The sequence below is a fragment of the Schistocerca gregaria genome, chromosome 4 (genome assembly GCF_023897955.1).
Source record: "Schistocerca gregaria isolate iqSchGreg1 chromosome 4, iqSchGreg1.2, whole genome shotgun sequence".
NCBI lineage: Eukaryota > Metazoa > Arthropoda > Insecta > Orthoptera > Acrididae > Schistocerca > Schistocerca gregaria.
The window spans coordinates 659,822,746-659,842,188 of record NC_064923.1 but is presented as its reverse complement, the minus strand read 5'-3'; the positions used below and the strand labels follow the sequence as shown (position 1 = coordinate 659,842,188).

Genomic DNA, 19,443 nt, shown 5'->3' with positions numbered 1-19,443 from the left:
TGTCAACATTAGGAATAACTACTGTAGATTTCCCGGATCATTGTCCAGCTCTTCTACTTATAGAAGACAGTGTGAAGAATTGTTAAAATTTGTTGTTAGGTTTTACTAGCAAAACTATACTCACCATATAGCAGAGATTCTGAGTCACAGATAGGCACAACAAAAAGACTGTCACTCAGTAGACTTCGGCCAACAAGGCCTTTATCAAACACACACACACACCCACACACACACAAACACACACACACACACACACACACACACCTGCAAACACAACTCCCACATACATGGCCACAGTCTCGGGCAGCTGAAGCCAGACTATGAACAGCAGTGCAAAATGGGAGAGGCAACTGGGTGGGGGTGAGGAAGAGGCTGGGACTGGGGGGGGGGGGGGGGGGGGGTAGCAGGTTAAGGGTGGGGGACGGTAAAGTGCTGCTGCACGAGCATGCAGGGATGAGGTGGAGAGAGGATAGGGCGGGGGAGAAGCAGAAGAGGAGAGAAGTAATTAACCCACCCCTCCCCCCTCCCCCCAACCTTGTACAGAAACAGATCTGCCATGCGTTATCTTTCCAGTGACCCACCCTCTCCCAAAGTCCCACTGTCCGGCCACAGAGAAGCAATCCTCTCATGGCTCAGAACTACCCAGGACTAGAGCAACAAATTACATTCTCCACCAGGGTTTCGACTATGTCTCATCAGGCCCTGTAATGAGAAATGTCCTAGCCACAATCCATCTCCCTCTCCCAACAGTATTCCTCTGCCCACCGAACTTACACAATATGCTTGTTCATCTGTACATAACTCCTACTCCCAAAACCTTGCCTCATGGCTCATATTCCTGTAATAGACCCAGTTTCAATACTTGTCCCATACATCCTCCCACCACCACTAACTTCATCTGGCCACAAACATCACCTATCCCTCCAAAGGCAGGGGTAGCTGTGAAACCACTCATGATCCCCTAGCTAAGCTGCAACCACCGTGCTGCTTCTACATGGGCATGACAGTCAACAAGCTGTCTCTGTGCAGTGGCCACCTACAAACTGCGACCAAAAAACAACTGAACCACCCTGTTCATGAGCACGCTGCCCAACATGATATTCTTCATTTCAGTGACAGCTTCACAGGCTGTGCCATCTGGATCCTTTCCACCAATGCCAGCTTTTCTGAATTGCACAGGTGGGAACTCTGCCTGCAATATATCCTATGTTCCTGTAACCTTCCATGCCTTAGCCTTCATTAGTCATTGGCCTTACTTATCTAGCTCCTTCCGTGTTCATGTCCCAGCACCACACAGCCCTCTATTCCACCAACACATGCGGTCTTTACTACTCTCCTTCCCTGCTACCCCCCCATCCTCTGTTTAACCTCCTAACTGCACCTACCTGCCCTAACCTCTCCACCTCATCCCTGCAAGCTCCTGCACCACTTTACTCTCCCCCATCTTTACCATCCTGTCCTTCTCCCTGTCTGCCCCAGCCTTTACTTAACCCCCATGTGGTCACCTCTCCCATGTTGTACTGCTGTTCTGTTCATAGTCAGGCTTTAGCTGCTGAAGACTGTGTGTGTGTGTGTTTTATCTATTTTTGACAAAGGCCTTGTTGCTTACTGTGTGATAGTCATTTTGTTCTGCGACTCAACATCGCTATATGTTGAGTAACAACAGTCCTTTTAATAATATTGTCACATTTTCCGTTGTTTGAAGCTAGCAAAATTAATAGATATGCATTTACCTAGAGCCAAGAAGTAATTTGATTTGCCTATGGATTGGATAATAGGGAAATTGACAAAATTGTAGGTATTATATTGTGAATACTGTATATGTTCCCAGGGGGTTTTACATACTGTACATGTTCCCAGGGGGTTTTCTAGTTCCTTCCAAAAATGGCTAAAATTTGTAATTTTTTAGATTGAATAATTTGCAAACTAATATGTTTCCCTTGTGAAAGTGGGTATTTTTGTATTCAGAAAGATTAGGGCTATGAAACTATGTAACTGGATTTTTTAATTAATTCCATTTAAAAATGGAACATTGTGGAAGAAGCAAACTTTAACTACAAATAACACTTGAAATACGAAAGATTTGGAAACAGTAAGGTGCTTGCTAAGAAAGGGGAATTAGGGCTTTAACCAGAGATACAACATTCAGTCAAAACTACTTATCAACTCACCCAAAATTCTGTCTCCACATAATTGTACTGATCCTCAGATTATGAAAATTTCTTCATAAAAATTATTTCTAGGTAAACCTATCAGGCTGTAAGCATCTGTAATCTGGAAATGTGACTGAACAATAAATTTATATAGTTCACATAACACAGGACAACACATCCCCTCCACTACAACTGATTCGATAGAGTGGCATGATATTTATAGCACACTTTGGCTATTGTGTATAGTCTGAGTAATAACACAAAGTTTCCAATTTGATAATGAACTGCAGATTGAATCACTAACTAATTGTATATTATGACTAGTGGCTGACTAGAAATGTTACCAAGTTGGTTGCATAACCTTAGTTCCATACACTTTAAAAGAAAACCGACTATGTGATGTTGACATTGTGAATGAGTACCGTAAGCTACCTGAAGAAATGTCCTAAAAATTTAAATGTGCTTAAGTATAAAATTTGGAATTTGTTTTTATATTTCAGCTTATGATTGGAAAGGTAGCAAAATCAGAAAAAAAAACAGATCAATAATAAGCAAAACAACAAGTCTGTTTAACTATGACCTAGATTATCAGAAAAAGGCTAAATTATACATACTGCCTTATGGGTATTATTTCTATTTCCATGGGGATTCATAGAACCTGCAAAAAATTGAAAAAAATGAGATTTTCCAGATAAAACATTTAGCAAATTTTAGCGATTCCGTCAGTGGAAGTAGACATTCGGGAATCAAAAGTATCGAAGCTACAAAGCAATGGTGCTGGATTTTGGAAATAAAATATTATTAGGAAAAAAACTGCTTACGGAGAGTAGGAGAATGACGGCTACACTGATTTAGCCATAGATTTATATTAGCTCACTGCATTTATTAACTCCATATGCTCCTTACAGATCTTAAATTATGGGTATCTCATTATAAACATTATTTACTTGTAAACTAAGTAGACTGTTTTCGTCAGTTATCAGGAAATTACATGGTGAATAATAATTTGTTCAACTGAAGTATGTGTGCCATTCATAAAATGAGATCAAATAATGTGTTTGTGGGACATATTTTCCTTTTTTTTTTTAAAAAAAAAATAATGAATGTGGCTGACATGGAAATGCTATTTTGTGTTTGTCATGAATGTTAATCATAACTTGAAAAATAACTGGTATTAAGACTAAGTTGCCTCATCTGTCTGTTAGGATTGGAAAGCACCATCAGACTTTCACCATTAATATGCTCAAAGTTAAACAGTTTTTCCAACAGAGTTATAGGATCTGACACTAGTGCAACCAAACTGCTTTGCCTGATTTTGATGAACTTCACACTGTTCCACAGTTTTACATGCACTTCATAAAGTTCAAGTGTTCAATTTCACGTAAACCTTCTTTGGGCAGAATTGTGTGTATTCATCATCTGTCGGATTAGCCACTGGCCAAGGTGATGCACTGATTTAAAAATTGGAGTCAAGTTCAAATCACCCTCTAGCTATCAACACTCTTAAACCCTGAAGGCAAATGGTAGGAAGGTTCTTTGAAAAGTCTGTCTTATCCAACCATGTACTTCATCTCCAGTGATCTTATCATCGAGACATTAAACCATAAACTTCCTTCATGGAGTCACCCATTAGACATGACTTTTAACTGAACACTGAGAACAATGTTTTCACAAAATGCAGTAAGTCAGCAGGTGAATTTCCAAACTATGTCACCATATCCACTGATGCCAGTGTAATCCTTGTGGCTAAAATCTGAAAGACATGAAAGGACAAAGCTACAAAGATATGCTGAAGAGAATGATTCATTAGTTTGTTTGCTGTTTCACTTCGTAGTAACTAGAGGCTGCCATGCTTTGCATGAAGAATAAGAAAACTCCAGGACAAGATAATATACAAGTAGAACATATATTTGGACAATGCACTAAAATTTTGGAATATAATTCTAATTAATAACTGTGTCTCCAAATCACAGTTACCCGAAATCTAATATAAAGCTAAAGTAGAAGTCTTACTGAAACCTTGCAAGTCACCAACAGACCGCAAGAATATTCAACCAGTCTCAGTTTTTTGTCAGTTCTACAAATTACTGGAAAGAATGATCTTGAACCGAATATCACAACATGCAGGCCAGACCCTCATTAAAAAAAAAAACAGACAAATTTCGCACAAGAAAAGTATTATGTGGCCAGATCTTTAACCTGAAAGTGTTCATTCCTTGATCGAACTGCAGTGTAAACATTCCATCCCACAGGGAAGATAACAGATGTGAAATAATATACAAGAAATTGTTTATTAATACCAGAGAAGGAAAGTTGCTATTCACCATATAGCGGAGATGCTGAGTCACGATAGGCACAATAAAAAGATTCACACAATTAAAGTTTTCAGCCATTAAGGCCTATGTCAGCAGTAGACACACATACTCACACGCACACACAGACACACAGAGATAGTGGCTGAATACCAAATTGTGGGCTGGATCTAGAGATATAATAGTTTTATCCTTTAAGAGAGGAATTCTCACCATAAGTTTTCTGAAGAGTAAGATTCCACTTGCTAGTCTGTTTTTGTGTCTCCCTTGATGGTAACATGTTAATATTGTAATACTCATTAGTGAGGACAAAACTATGGGATGATGCAATACCAATTTTGGTTGGGTTATAGTGTCCTGTTTAAATATTACTGATTCCATGTACTTATTTCGAAAAATAAAAGCTCGTCTTCTCTTTTCTAGTACCATCCAAAGTATTCAATATCTTTGGTTTTAAATCAGATTGAACTTATACATCCAATTTGCATCCATTATGTATTATGTGATCAACCCTTAGAAATGTACCGTCTGAGAGAGAAAAAGGGATCATGGTTATCGAAAAATTACATGGAACTTGAATTGCTAGAACACGTCATAGAACTGTCAAAGTGAGCAATTGATAACTGCATGTTAGTGTGAGTGAAAATTCAGTCAGAGGCCTGTCCCAGCATAGCTGCTTACAGGAGCAGCTGTGCAGTCCCTTCCTGATGCCTGAAAGTGAGGCAATGATCTATGTTCATAACTGGAGGTTTTCCCTAAGCATTATTTATTCAAGCTTTTTCTAACAATCATCTGTAGGCCGTGGAAAACATATTGATTAAAAAAGAATTTTGCTGCAGCTTCACATAAGTTATGTCAAGCAATAAGTGTCTCAAAGAACTCTATCAGTAGTGGTAAGAGCTCAAATTTGGTATAGGTAGAGTTCTCTCAGAAGTTGTCAGTGCTGCTGGATGTCTGTAAGCTCTTGATGTGCTTCATAAACCACCACTGGCTGTGGTGGTGGAAAGTTGAGTGTTAAAGAGTGTGGAGGCTCTTAACCTTACTGTCCAGATTATGAGAATGGGATCTAAAAAGAAACCACCCTCAGCTCAAAGATGAACTGCGTTCTGATTGGATGGCTATCAGTAACAATGAATCTCTGGCATAATAACCATGTAGAAATTCTATTAGCCTTTCTAAGGTATTTATGGTGCTGCCTGAGTGGATAGACATTTCTGTAGCTTCTTGGGAGGACTTGGGGAATCCAGCCATCATCCTTTCAACACTATTATTTAATGTAACAAAAATTTGAAACAAAAAGCAATTTGAAACCAAAGGCATAGAATTCTCAGTCATGGCATTGTGCTGCTTCATGATAATGTTCCCATTCTGCTCGCACCATACAAAATGTTATTCAGCAATTTGAGGGGGAGCAGTTAGATCATCTGCTTTATAGTCCCATTCTTGCACCTTCTGGCTATCACTTGTTCTGAACTTGAAGCATGATTTTGGAGGAAGACTATTTGACAGTGATGATGATGCAAAAAATGGTGCTCAGCAGTGGCAGTCTTCACTGGCGGCATCTTTCTATGAAGAGGACATAGAAAAGTTGGTTTCTCACTGTGACAAATCTGTGAACAATGGTGGCAATTATGTAGAAAAATCGTTTAAGAACAACTCTCTGTAGTAAAAATAAATTTTGGTTTGAAAAATTGTTTTTATGAGTTTTTTTTTTTTTTCAAAACAGTTATTACTTTCTGGACATGACTTGTATTTGTGCTATTTTTTCAGGTGATACTTTATATAATAACTGCATCATCTGATGTTGCTGTTAATGTTATCAGCAAGGTCATTAGTATACAATGTATGCAGCAAAGGTTCCACACTTCTCTGTGGCACTTCTGAAGTTATTTCTAGATCTGTCAATTACATTCCTTCCAAGATAACATGCTCTGTCCTCCTTGCCAAGATATCCTCAGTCCAGTCCAGTTTGATACTCCCTCTGACCTTTTCTTCATCAGGGACTGCAGATACTGAATTATGCTTAAAGGAGGGGCTAGCTTAGCTTCAGATTTGGTATAGAATTCCATTGGTCCCTTTAACTGTATACAGCTTTACCATTTTCAGTTGTTTCACAATGGCGTCAACACTAATACCTGTATCACTCAACTTTTTAGTGTTGTTAGAATTAAATTGGTAATACTTGTGTACCATTATAAGTGAAATAATATTTGAAAATGATTTGCTACCTTCAGTTTCATTTCCTGTTTGATCCATTGGTGTCTGGGCATTACCATTCCTGCCACTGACAGCCTTTACAAATTTGTTGGGTTCTGTGAGTGAGTGGTTTTTTGACAATATAATGCTACGCTAATCGTTGAATGCTTCACAAATTACTCTTTTGACAGCTATCTGCATTTCTGTTAATATATCTTTACCTGTAGCACTACCTATAGCACTATTCTCGGTTTTACATCTACTATTCGGTAGTTGCTATTTCCTTAGAATTTTCTGTACAATGATTGTATAACATGAAGAGTCCCACCTATCAAGGACTGTTCTATTATGGGTATATATATAGTGAAATGTCAGGGTCCCTTTTTTTAATTTCAGCCACAGATCTTCTGCATGGGCATGTTCAGAGCTAACTGTTTCAAGTTTATATCTGAGACATGGCACTGATGCCTCCATATCTAGTTTGTTCAATAAATAAAACTTTGTATGGGTTTTAGTTGTACTTTGGTAATAAAAATGTCGTGTGACTAGGGACTCCCGCCAGGTAGACCGTTTGCCAGGTGCAAGTCTTTTGATTTGACGCCACTTCGTTAACTTGCATGTCGATGAGGATGAAATAATGATGATTAGGACAACACAAGACCCAATCCCTGAGCAGAGAAAATCTCCGACCCAGCCAGGAATCGTAGCTTGGCCATTAGGATTGACATTTTGTCGCGCTGACCACTCAGCTACTGGGACGGACACTTTGGTAATCCTTGTTGCTATAACTGCCTCATGGTCACTAGTATCAGTCTCAGTGAAGATATCCTCAAAGAGGTCAGGTCAGTTTGTTGGCATTAGTTCATCAAGAACGGACTTAAGGAATTCTGCTCTACACATTTTTCAGAGAAACCACTTAGTGTTGTTTCATAGGACGTCTTGCAGTACCTAACATGTGAAAAACTGTGGTGGTTGATAGAAAGATCCAGTTATAAGTTTATGCCTAACTTTGATACTGAGTCTTGCTCAAACAATGTCAAATGCGGCTTCTGTTTCAATTTTGATGGATTTGAATATCTTGTCTCCTAGAGCTGTTATCTGCACTGGATTGAGAATCACCTAATCTAATTGTATGTACTTCTCACACAGACAGCTACCCGAATAGCAGCCTCTGATGTATAGTGCCCACCTAGTTAATTTAGGAAGATTGTACAGTTTCCAGCCCTATGATGCAAGTATAGGAAATCGTAGCCAGGCTTCCCATAGCCTCTTCTAAGTCTTGCCTTCCGCTCAACTCAGAAAGTGGGGGCCTATGATCAGTTCTGTGGACAATGCAGCAGATTGTGAGCTTCATTTAAATTTCCTTAGCAACTTTCTCTTTCAGTCACTAAAATGATCCAAGTATCATCTCTAAGTCCAGAAAAGAGGTGTCTTTGGTGCACCTGTAGCCTCATCTACTTATGGAACTGCCTTGTTAGGGCAGTTCCCTCTGGTCCCTGCCTCCCGTGTGCAGGGTACCTATACCTATCACATACCTCCCAGTCAACTGGACTAGTGGTGATAGATCTTGTATTTCATGTTCAGGAGATTCTATCCTTGAGAGAGGATAGTACTTGAGGTAACTTTGATATTTCCCATGCATGTCTCTCCGTGGGCCTCCCAACTGATACATTTGCAGCAGGTTCCAATTGTGTGATAGCAGTCTGTTTGATTTACAGCTTGCCTGTGAATATCAACTAACTTGTGACGTGCTTGCGAATAGTATTCTCAGTGGAGCTGTCCTGTGGCTAATGCAGTGTTTTACATAACAGAAAAAAATAACTTTTAATTAATCTTGTTGATACACAAACACATGTCTGTGAGTGACAATTTTTTTTTTTTTTAACAGGAATGCTACTGCAAAAATTGTACGTAACACAAATGTACATAAAGACTGTTGCTACAATAAAAAATACAATTTTCATGGAAATTAATGTTGTGAAAAATGCCATGTAGGCATGACAGTTGCATAATTTTTTATATAATCAACACAAAAAGCAAGTTTAAATTTTTCATAAAGTTTTAGGAGCTTGGTTTTCAAAGTAATTTTATCTGACACACATGACTTCACTTGGACACAAAGAAAATACTATAAGTCAGGTGATATATGTAAACAAATGTGTGAAATTCATGGATTTTGCATTTCATTGGTTTTTTTACACCTTCTGTACAATATTGCAAAGATGAACACTTTATAGTCCTCATATTATATAAAAAAAACAACAAAAATTGTAAAGCACAACACAGCTCGTCTTTGGTTTGAGCAGTGTTGGTCGCTGGGTCGGGAGCAAAGTTAGCATTCTAATTTGAGCCAAAGATGTTCCATTGATCTCAGATTGGGACCCTTGTCAAACCACTCCAGTTCAGCAATGTTTTTGTCCACAACCATTGCCTCTCAGATGATACTTTATGATGGAAAGCATTGTCACGCTGATACAATCGTCGTCTCTGACCTTTTCCTCTAAAATACACAGTACTCATTGCTGTAAAATGTGTTTGTTGGCCATCTGCATTTAATGTTTTCTCAAGCACAATAAGGGGCAACACATTAATCATTTAAAACACCCCGTTATCGAAACACTGCTCCCTCTGTACTTCACTTTTGGCACTACACATGATGGGAGGTAATGTTCTCCAGGAATTTGTCAAAACCAAACCCTTCCATCTGGTTGCCAAAGAGCATAGCATGATTAATCACTCCAAATTATTTGTTTCCAGTCATATATTGTGCAGTTGTTTCGCTCTTTACACCTCCGCAGGTGGTGCTTAGCATCGACTGCAGAAATACATCACTTATGAGGAGCTGTTTGATCAATGAATCCCATTCTTTTTAGTTCCCCATACACAGTCATTTTGCTAGCTGGACTACTGGTAGCATGCCAGAACTCAGAAGTGCTTTCTTCCGCTGGTTTCTTGTGATTTTTTACAACCCATCCTCTGCAATATTCAGCAGTCTCTGTGCATCAGTTCATGATGTCTGCGTGACTTTTGTTTAGCTTTGGTTGTTCCTTCATGCTGTCACTCCACAGTCACATAACATGCAGTCAACTTGGGCAGCTTTAGAAGTGTTGAAATGTTCCTGATGGATTTGTTGTTCAGGTGACATCCAGTAACTAGTACATGTTTGAAGTCACTGAGCTCTGCTGACTATCCCATTCTGCTGTCACTGCTTCTCTATTGAGAACACAATACTCCCTGCCTTCTATTATATTGATGGGTCTGTCTCTCATGACATCTAGTGGTCAATTCTGCAATAGGTATGCGCGTTTGGATACTTTCCATTAGATACTGTGCATTTTCTGCAAAAGTAAAAAAGGACCTGTAAATCTCTATTAATAATGGGCAAAGTGGGTGCTTCCTCCCTTCATTGAAAATCTTTCTTTGTAGATACTGATGTTGTAGTACAGTCCTTTTAATTTATTGTGTCTCCAAGCCCACATTTACGTTGGTAGTACATCTACTACTAGTTCGTGCAGCTTACATCACATGTAAGACAGCCAGAAATGTTCTAAGTCCAACCTGAAATATTACGAGATTCACACAGCCAACACACTGTTACAAAACAAGTAGACATTCAGTACTTTTCAGTGGATGCTTCGAAAGAAGATGCTCACCAAAATGTTCTGTACATGCATACGGAACATGCCACGCAGAATATTCACAAAGACCAATACTTTCACTCGCAGTTTATTCTGCAACCAACATTCCAAAACCTCTCAAAACTTGACCGAAATGTCCGTAATTTCATCTGCTAGCATGGTGATATAAATCGAGTGCTATTTAACCCTCCTTTCTTCATCTTACAGATAATTTTTTTGGACACATTTAACATGACCTTCTCGTAAGTCAGTGACTCCTCGACTGACTGAATGCCGTCGCTCACAGGGCATAGAACTCATTCAATTACACGCGAAAGACTTTTCTCTCATTGGTTGATCAAAATGATTATCCAGTCAGATTAACCTTTCATGATCAATTTCGTGCGCAAACCGCTTTACTCCAATCAACATTCGCAGATGCATCTACGTCATTTCATATTGCAAAAATTCACACAATGTTCCATAAAACCAAACCAAATGAAAATTAAAAAGAAAACTATGCTTGAAATGTGCTTTAGAATTAAGTATCCTGTTACTATCTTTCTGGCTGCCGTATTAAAAAAGCAAACTCTCCTAGACATGTCGTCCACTAGTTAGGGGTATTCACCGTTTTCAGGACATCCTGGTTATGTAACACTTGCTCGTTACGGATGGTGTAATACATTATAAAATTGAAATTTGACGCATGTCCTCACATACACACCCACATTCACTCTCATCTACTCCCATCCTAACTCAAAATATAAATATGAACTTTTAAACTATTACTTTCCTTACGAAAGCAAAATTATTAAAAGTTTAGAATTAAAATTCTTTAAAAATAACTTGTGCACACTGAGAATGTTGTTAGTATTTTCAAATGACAAAGAAACTTAAACTGTCATGATTCCTATCTGAATTTACTTTACTAAGTGTCAGTTAAGTACTTTTTTAATAGGTTTTTTATATTTTCAAAACTATTAACGTTATCTGTGTGAAAATTTTACACACTGTTCTTCTAAATTATAAAAGTTCCTATACCAAATTTGAAAACAAACAGATCATATTATCAAAGTTATTTAGTTTCTTAGGTGAGATGAATAAGTGATGTTAATATGCTCCACACAGAGCAGTTCTCACAGTCCACACACCACGACAGATGGCATTATGACGCCAGCAGTCGACTACACAACAGCCAGGGCTGGAGGCTTCATTGCCAGCATCCAATACAACTTGACCTAATGGAATAAAACTTACTGCAAAACTCTGGAGCCGTGTAAATAGCTGCGATGTTACAGTACTCACTGAGTGTTTCACTTATTCTCCCAACAAGGGTTAAGGCAACTTGTGCTGTCTCTATAGTGACACCTGGGACTGATGATCTTCTAATTTCTGCATCTATATCTGTAAGCCATTTCATGATGATTGTGGAACATACCTCATATAAACTCCTGTTCCATTTCTAAAAGGTGCAAGGAGAGAACAATTGTTGATAAGCCTCTGCGTGAGCTCAGACTTAACTAGTTTTACCATCTTGGTCATTTTGTGAAATTTATCTTGTTGGGAGCATTCTTTTGCTTGAATCTTGTTCCAAGTGACTTCTCAGAATGTTGGCAATTATTGACTATGTTACGCATGCTTCATCTTTACAGTGCCTGTGGTGTTACAAGGGCATCCTCATAACAGTTCCATGCCCAGCGGCTGAACTCATGATGAAACAAGTTGCTCTTCTTTGAATCTTCTCAGTCACATAGTTTGAGCATGCTCGTTAAAGACGTCTCAGAGTAGTAGCATTATAAATCAGTCAAATGAATGTTTTGTCAGCCATTTCCTTTGTGGAATAATTACAGTTCGTTGGGATTCTTCCACTGAATATGCCTCCCATGTGCCTCTCCTGCACCTAGTTTTATGTGGTTATACTACTGCTTTGCTCCAGACACATACTCAGAGATGTTTTATGGTTGTTACTGTTTCCAGTGAACTTCCAATCATAACTGAAAATTAATCGGTCATCCTGTTTTGTATGTGTAGTATGTTATAAATGTTCATTGAGGAATCATTCGCAGTTCAGGTACCATGTATCGTTTCCATGCAGGTCTTCCCACATTACACTACCAATTTTCTAGCTCTATGACTTATCTTTATATTGCAACCTGATCTGATGAGGTATATATGCATATATAATCAAGTGAGATGACATAATATTTATGACACTGACGTTTGGGATGGCTGGAGCTCTAATCCAATTCTAGGTTTCCTGATTCAAGTTTCCTACTTTTCCACTAATTTGGTGAAGGTAATTGCTTGGATGGTTCTACTAAAAAGGACAAAGCTAATTTCCTTCCCTGGCCCTACCCAATTAGAACTTGTGGCCCATATCTAAAGATCATATTGACAGAGTGTTAAACCTCAATATTACTGCTTACTGGATTTAGAATGTGTGTATTCACAGCCCATCAATCATCTGCAGGTGGATGGTAAGCTTTCCTTTTATTTGTTTATTTCCATTCTAGAATTTTTTCAATGAGCATCTATATCCACCCACAATGGCTCCATATTCACCATCTGATATCGGCCTACATTTTTACGAAGACGTAGCTATTATAAATTTTGTCAGTATATAATGCCATTCTAAATAACATAACATTACATCCCTAATGTATAGTATATAATGCCATTGTAAATAACATAACATTACTTCCTTTTTTAATGTAATTCAATCATACATAGTGTCATTACTTTTTATAGGACTATGAAGATCCAGTGCACCCTAAAAAGCCTAAGCAACTGGTATGTCTACCAGATCCTCAGAATATCATATACATCTTCATTCCACTGATGAAATTCATTGAAGAAACTGAAAAAGAAATTGGGTGTATCTCAAACAGTCACTGTACACTGAAGGCATTTTTGGCTGATTATGTGAAGGAAGTCTTCTTGGGACGTCATCATGTGACAGTTGCAGGGAAGATAGAATTTGCAACCAAAGCACAAGATGCCTGGAGAGCCATGACAAATCCAGATACAGTCAAGAACTTAAGGCTACCCAGGCCGTTATTACAGGTAATAGAAATATGGTTTATTCTTATTATACCATCACCGAAAAGTAGGCTGATTTCGTCATCATATTAGTTGCTGGTGTTTCTTAGAGAAATTTTTTAGTCTTACATAAAATTGTATTTGACATAACATCTGCTACTACAGGAGTTTCTAGAAGAAAATTACTGTTATATATTTTAGTAATTAATGATAACACATATAATAAATCTTAATAACAGTAATATTTTAGTGCTTTTCCTTTGCTTGTGAGCTACATAGTTTATGCACTGATAAAATGCCCCAGGTTGCATTTTATTTGATTTGTTACTAGTTTTGTTCATCAGAGATGAGCGCCTTCAGAAATTCACATTCATCGCACATTACTTTGTGTTAATGATACTGCTGAGCAGAGTCTTAAATTTTTGATGTGTTGCCATTACAATAATGAATATATGAAGAAACCCATGTCTGATGAGCAAAATTAGAAATAAATACTCTTTTATAAAAATAATTACTCTTAAAACAAAAGAAACATCATTTATCAACTGTTTGCAGGTGACATGTTACCAAGTCATTAAATGCATTTTAAAAAAAGTAAAGAGGAGGATTAGAGTTTAATATCCCTTGTCTTTATGGTCCTTATGCAAGGTATATGTTGGTGGCAGAAGGATCTTTTTGAAGTTTGTTGCAAATGCCAATTCTCTAAACTTTTTCAGTAATTTTTCAGAAAAAGGACATCAGTTCCCCCCAACAATTCACATTTAGTTCATGGAACATTTCTGTGACATTCACTTGTTGATTGTGTAACCTCCCCCTCACTTATCGACCTTAATGACAGTGAAAAATTAACCGCCTGTACCTAATGGAAATTTGGGAAAAGCAATCGTTACCGATGTTAATCTGTTGGTACAGAGGGAGGAAAGGGTTACATCTAAATGAAAGGAAAAATGCATGTGAAACTGGTGGAAATTAATTTTGGAAAGGGATAAAGTTAATAAATAAAGTAAATGTGCGGCTGTTACGTTAACAATTAACTAGCAGTAATTAGATATTTGAGATTTGGGGGAAATTACGGTCGCCTGTCCTATGGACAATTACTATAGTAACTCAAAAAGAAAGGTTATTACATATATAATTAGCACTAGAAGCGTGGCAACTGAAGGTTGACAAGTGTAGTGTGAAAACTGAAAGTTTGTCAGAAGTAATAAATATCGCTACACTCTGACTTAATTTAGCAAAAGAATTAGTAAAACCAGAAAATTGAAAGTTAATTTAGTGTCTGAAATTAATAGTGAGCTTTGTTTCTGAAGCACATTGAAATTCAGTCAAATATGGTTAGTCTTGGGCTACCTCAACAATCATTTCAAAAGCTACTTGAATGTACGCAATTTAGAAATAAGAGATTTAACTTTGAACTTGAAATACATGATTCTGAACAATTGACAGTAGTAAAATATAGTACGTACCAAGCTGAGCTGTAGTCACAGGTAAGCTAAAATGTGGTAACAAAACTTGCACTCATAATTTGTGCTTGTGTAATCTAAATATTGTAGCAAGCTATGAATACTTTAACTGAACTTTGAAATTAAAGCAGTGAAATGGAATAATATTACTTTAATGCTGGCGTTTGAATTTCAACGGCACTCGGGTTCATTCCGGAAAAGGAATGGACCCTGCTTGGTAATGCAATTGGGACAATGAGCAACAAATGTTCATGCTAAGTTGTTGTAATTATAGTTACGAAAATGGAACAGTTTGAAAAGCTGAGGTCTGCCATACAGTTCTAAAACTTCATGTGCTTCCAGTCTTCCTTGTTGATTGATTGAAGGTTTGAAGCCGTCGATCGAGGAGCTGGGGACAGTCACTCATTGTTGACCGTCGCTGTTGCAGAAGCTGGATGTTGGCGCGCCTTCTTCCCGACATGGTCTCCAGCCGAAACGGGCTTTTGATGTGTGTCAGCTAACGCTTCCCGTCCGTGACACTGTGTCAGAAACTATCATAGCAATTCGAGCGCAATTACATGCTGCCAAACCCCGAAAGTGCGGCAACTCGCGAGAGCGTCACACAACACACCTGCTCCACCGCCCTACCCCAGCCAGACCCCTCTGCCCGCGCTACACACGACAGAGTTAACACTACCATAGATCCTAAACACTTTGGTTCTCCACACGACCTATCGATGTAGTCTTTCGATAGCATAGTTTTCCCTAGGCAAGACCCAGCTTAAAAATACAAATAATATTTACAAAACAACCAATTATACATCGACATAAATGCATAAATATATATGTATACAAATAGTAAAACAATTACAATATATAAATACACAGAGATGTCAAATCTTGAGGTAACAAAACAAGGAAAAAAATTATAGTACAATAGATGGAAAAAGGAGGATATGCATTTCCGGCATTACAATTGTACCTGCCAGTAACAAAACTTGCAACATGCCTCTGAATTGCTTTGGTGTCTTTCAACCTGACCTGGCAGGGGGATACGACACACACTTGAGCGGTACTCAAAAATGGGTCACACAGTGTTCTACATGCCATATCCCTTATAGATGAGCTACACAGTCATGGATTTCACCCAATAAATTTAACTCTGCCATTCATCTTTCCTACAACTGATGATCATGTCACTTAACAAAGTTATGCCTAGATATTTAATTGTGGTGTAAATGCCAAGTTTTGGGGACAGCGTAATATGTAATGGTGATCTAAACACCAAGTTTTGGGGATAGCATAATTAAGGAGTCTATTGAAATAGGTATCAGGAAAACTAATAAACAGAGATGGACTTTTCAATTTAAACAAGGCTTGTGGTCCGGCACTTGATTTATCATGATCTCACTGACCGTCACATCCATCAGAGACGAGAAATGCTGAAATAATTTACATTTCATGTAATACCAAGATGGGATCTGCAATAAAGGTCATCAAAGGGTATAGCAGGTGTTGGGAATCGAACTCAGCTATAAACAGCAGTGCAGGGCAACAGTCGGCTGGAGTTCAGTTACAGAGTACTCATAAAAGAATAATTCATAGCACCTCAAGGGGAGAGCTGGGTGAGTCATTGAAACATTTTGCAATAAATGGAATTAACAACTTGGTAAAACAACACTCAAAAGTACACCATTAATCAGTCATGTGGAGATAACCTATCACATTTCACATGCTTGTTGCAAAATATACAGGACTACTATGAAATATTGATTCATTGTCAGGTTGTATACTTTCCAAAGTATTACATGTATGAATTTGATTGACACATTAATAGAACTGCTGGGGGGTTCACAACTCTTTTGTGAGTACGTGCTTGGCTACTGTGGGGCCACGACCTTTGCAGGATTATTTCCTTTCTGCACTGCACGCTTATATTTCAACTATCCCTTTCTCCCTCTGCCTCTTGGTATCAACCCTGCTTGTAACTGGTTTGTGATTGGCCTCGAGTTTCCACTTAGATGTGTTTTACAACTTTTCATCAAATAAACACGTGGCCCCCATTGTTAATTTTGACCTGCCACCAATTTTCAAAATTCTTCAGAATTGCAGATAGTGCAGGCAAGGTCACCCAGTGTGGTGTGTGCTCCACCTTTGTGCCTTTCCATCTGTGCACCCTATTCACACAGTAATACACCCAAAACTCTGCAAGGTAACCATCCTGACTGCTCAGGGATCACATTGTTGGGGCTTGAGCTGAAGACTCCCCATGCATGCCAAGGAGTATGTGCTCATTGTAACTGGGCCACAGGGACTCCGAGCAACAGATCACTGGCCAAGCAGCCATTGCTGAGGCTGGTTGTTGCCATGGGAAGAGCCTCCATTTTCAGTGGTGGCACCATCGTGGATCAGCTGCAGATGAAGCGGATGACTTCATCTCTCTCTGGTGGCCATATGGTCCCAGCATCTCTCTGAAGGAACAGTCCTCTTTCAATGCAGAGAAATACAACACAGAGATACAAGTGTAAAATGTTTCTGTCCTTGGCTACATCGAGGGAGGAATGTAGGGCTAAGCAGCAAGCAGAGCAATACTTCCCACAGTACTTGGTTTGTACAAGGACTGATGGAGTTTCCTTCTTGGCCACAGCGCCGTTTTTCTTTTCGGAGAGCTTAGGAGACAAGTTCGGGGAAGTGGCAGCCACCTCTAAAATGAAAAGTTGGTCACTTCAGATCAAAATGGCATCCCCTGCCCAGTCGTGGGCACTGCTCGCTTGTAGCAAGCTGATTGACATACTAGTGACTGTCACACCCCTTAACAGTCTAAATTTAGTTCCAGGCATCTTTTCCAAAGAGACCTTCCCTTACTATCTGATTCTGAGCTACCTGCTAACTTGGAGTGACAAGGTGTACACTGTGTCCGTTGTGTACATAGGGGACCATGTCAGACCGTATGCTGTCTCCACCTATGCGGTGCTTCAAGTGCTTGAAATTTGAAGACATGTATTTTCTTTGTAGCATTATCCCCATCTGTAGAGACACTGGGTGGGCACTGCATGCAAATACTCCCTGTGTGCATTCTCCCATCTATGTCAACCGTGGAAAGTACTATTCTCTTTGCTCGCCAGATTGCACTGTTTACCAAGAGGAAAGAAAATTCAGAGTACAAGGATTTAACAAACTTAGTTCCAAGAGACCAAAAATAAACATGAGTGGCTGCACCCAGCATGTCAAATAATGCCGTATGCTACAGCTATGACAACGTCACCACCTTTTGGTGACGGTACTTCCGCCTGTTACAGCTCCTACAGTGGGCGTGCAGGACCGCTCAAACATGCCTGCCCTGTGATGGTTGGGGGCTCTACTCTTGCTACTTCCTCCACACCTACTTTGGGATCAATGGCTTCCTCCTACGTACCAGGGACATTGGCCCCCATCTCCCAACCAGAGACAAATCACATTTCTCCGGCCTTGCTTGCCAGGGAGGAGTCCCTCAGGACACTTTCGTCGAAGGTTTTTGCTGGTCTACAACTGGATACTAGCCAATGAGTGAAGAAGCCACAGGCTACTGGTTACTGGTCTTCGTGATTACCATTATTACCTGAAACAGATTCAGTGAAGCCCTTGCAATCATCAAGGACATTTTGATGGCCCCCATGCCACCAGACCATGCCTCTTCCACTCCTGTGGCTGAGGCAGAGTGTCCGGTGGCCCCTGAAGTCCCAGTTTGCACTACACAGTGGAACTCGGAACCAATGTATATTGATGCAGTAACCCCTCAACCAATGGTAACCCTAGGCATAATCGGCCTTCTTGGTCCCTTCATGGCCTCACTTTGTATTGACAAAACTATTCTCCATTGGAATTGTAGCAGTTTTGTCCACCTCCTGGCTGAGCTACAACATCTTTTGAGCACATCACCTGCCTTCTGCATTGCTCTTCAGGAGACTTGATTTCTAACATCACAGACCCCAGATCTTCATGGATACTGGGAATATTATAAGAATCTTGCTACATATGACGTGTGTCAGGTGGAATTTGCACCTATGTTCTACATACTTTGTATAGTGAACTCGTGCCTCTTAATACCACTTTGGAGGCTGAGACTGTTTAGGTAAGAGCATTTCAGGGTATTACCATCTGCAATGTTTACTTCTCTCCCAACAGTGAACTGTCTCCGAAATTGTTTGCAGTGGTTTTTTCAGCTCCCCCCCCCCCCCCCCCCCCCCCCCTCTCATTCCTGATACAGCCGCAGGGTCGGACCACGTCCACAACCAAATGACCAACCTCCAAACCTACTGGTGGATTGTCAGCATCATATGGTTGCCATCTTTAACCACATCCGTAGCCAGGGCACACCTATAGTGAGGGCGAGTTCCCATTGCAGTGGTGAGAAAGCATCATTGTCCCAGTGCTAAAAACAAGTAAGCACCCTCTAGAGATCGACAGTTATCATCCAATAAGCATCGTCAATATTCTCTTTAAATTGCTTAAACGCACGATGAGCCGGTGTCTGTGTTGGCTCCTTCAGTCTCAGGATCTTTGGGTTCCTTCCCAGGGAAATTTTCACCAAGGCTGTTCCACTAATGGTAATGTGGTTTACATGGAGTCTGCCATACAAACAGTTTTTGCCCGATGTCATCTCCTTATAGCTGTTTCTTTGACCCCCAAAAGGCTTATGACAACA

The 19,443-nt window shown here is 39.5% G+C and overlaps 1 protein-coding gene across 1 annotated transcript in view; it reads left to right on the top strand.

Moving 5' to 3' along the window:
* The window catches only part of LOC126266809 (exocyst complex component 4), a 246,924-nt gene that overhangs the window by 132,404 nt on the left and 95,077 nt on the right, over positions 1 to 19,443 (top strand). The window contains exon 9 of the mRNA XM_049971362.1: positions 13,027 to 13,341. Within this exon, the coding sequence (XP_049827319.1) occupies positions 13,027 to 13,341 (315 nt within the window). The remainder of the gene's footprint in view (positions 1 to 13,026; positions 13,342 to 19,443) is intronic.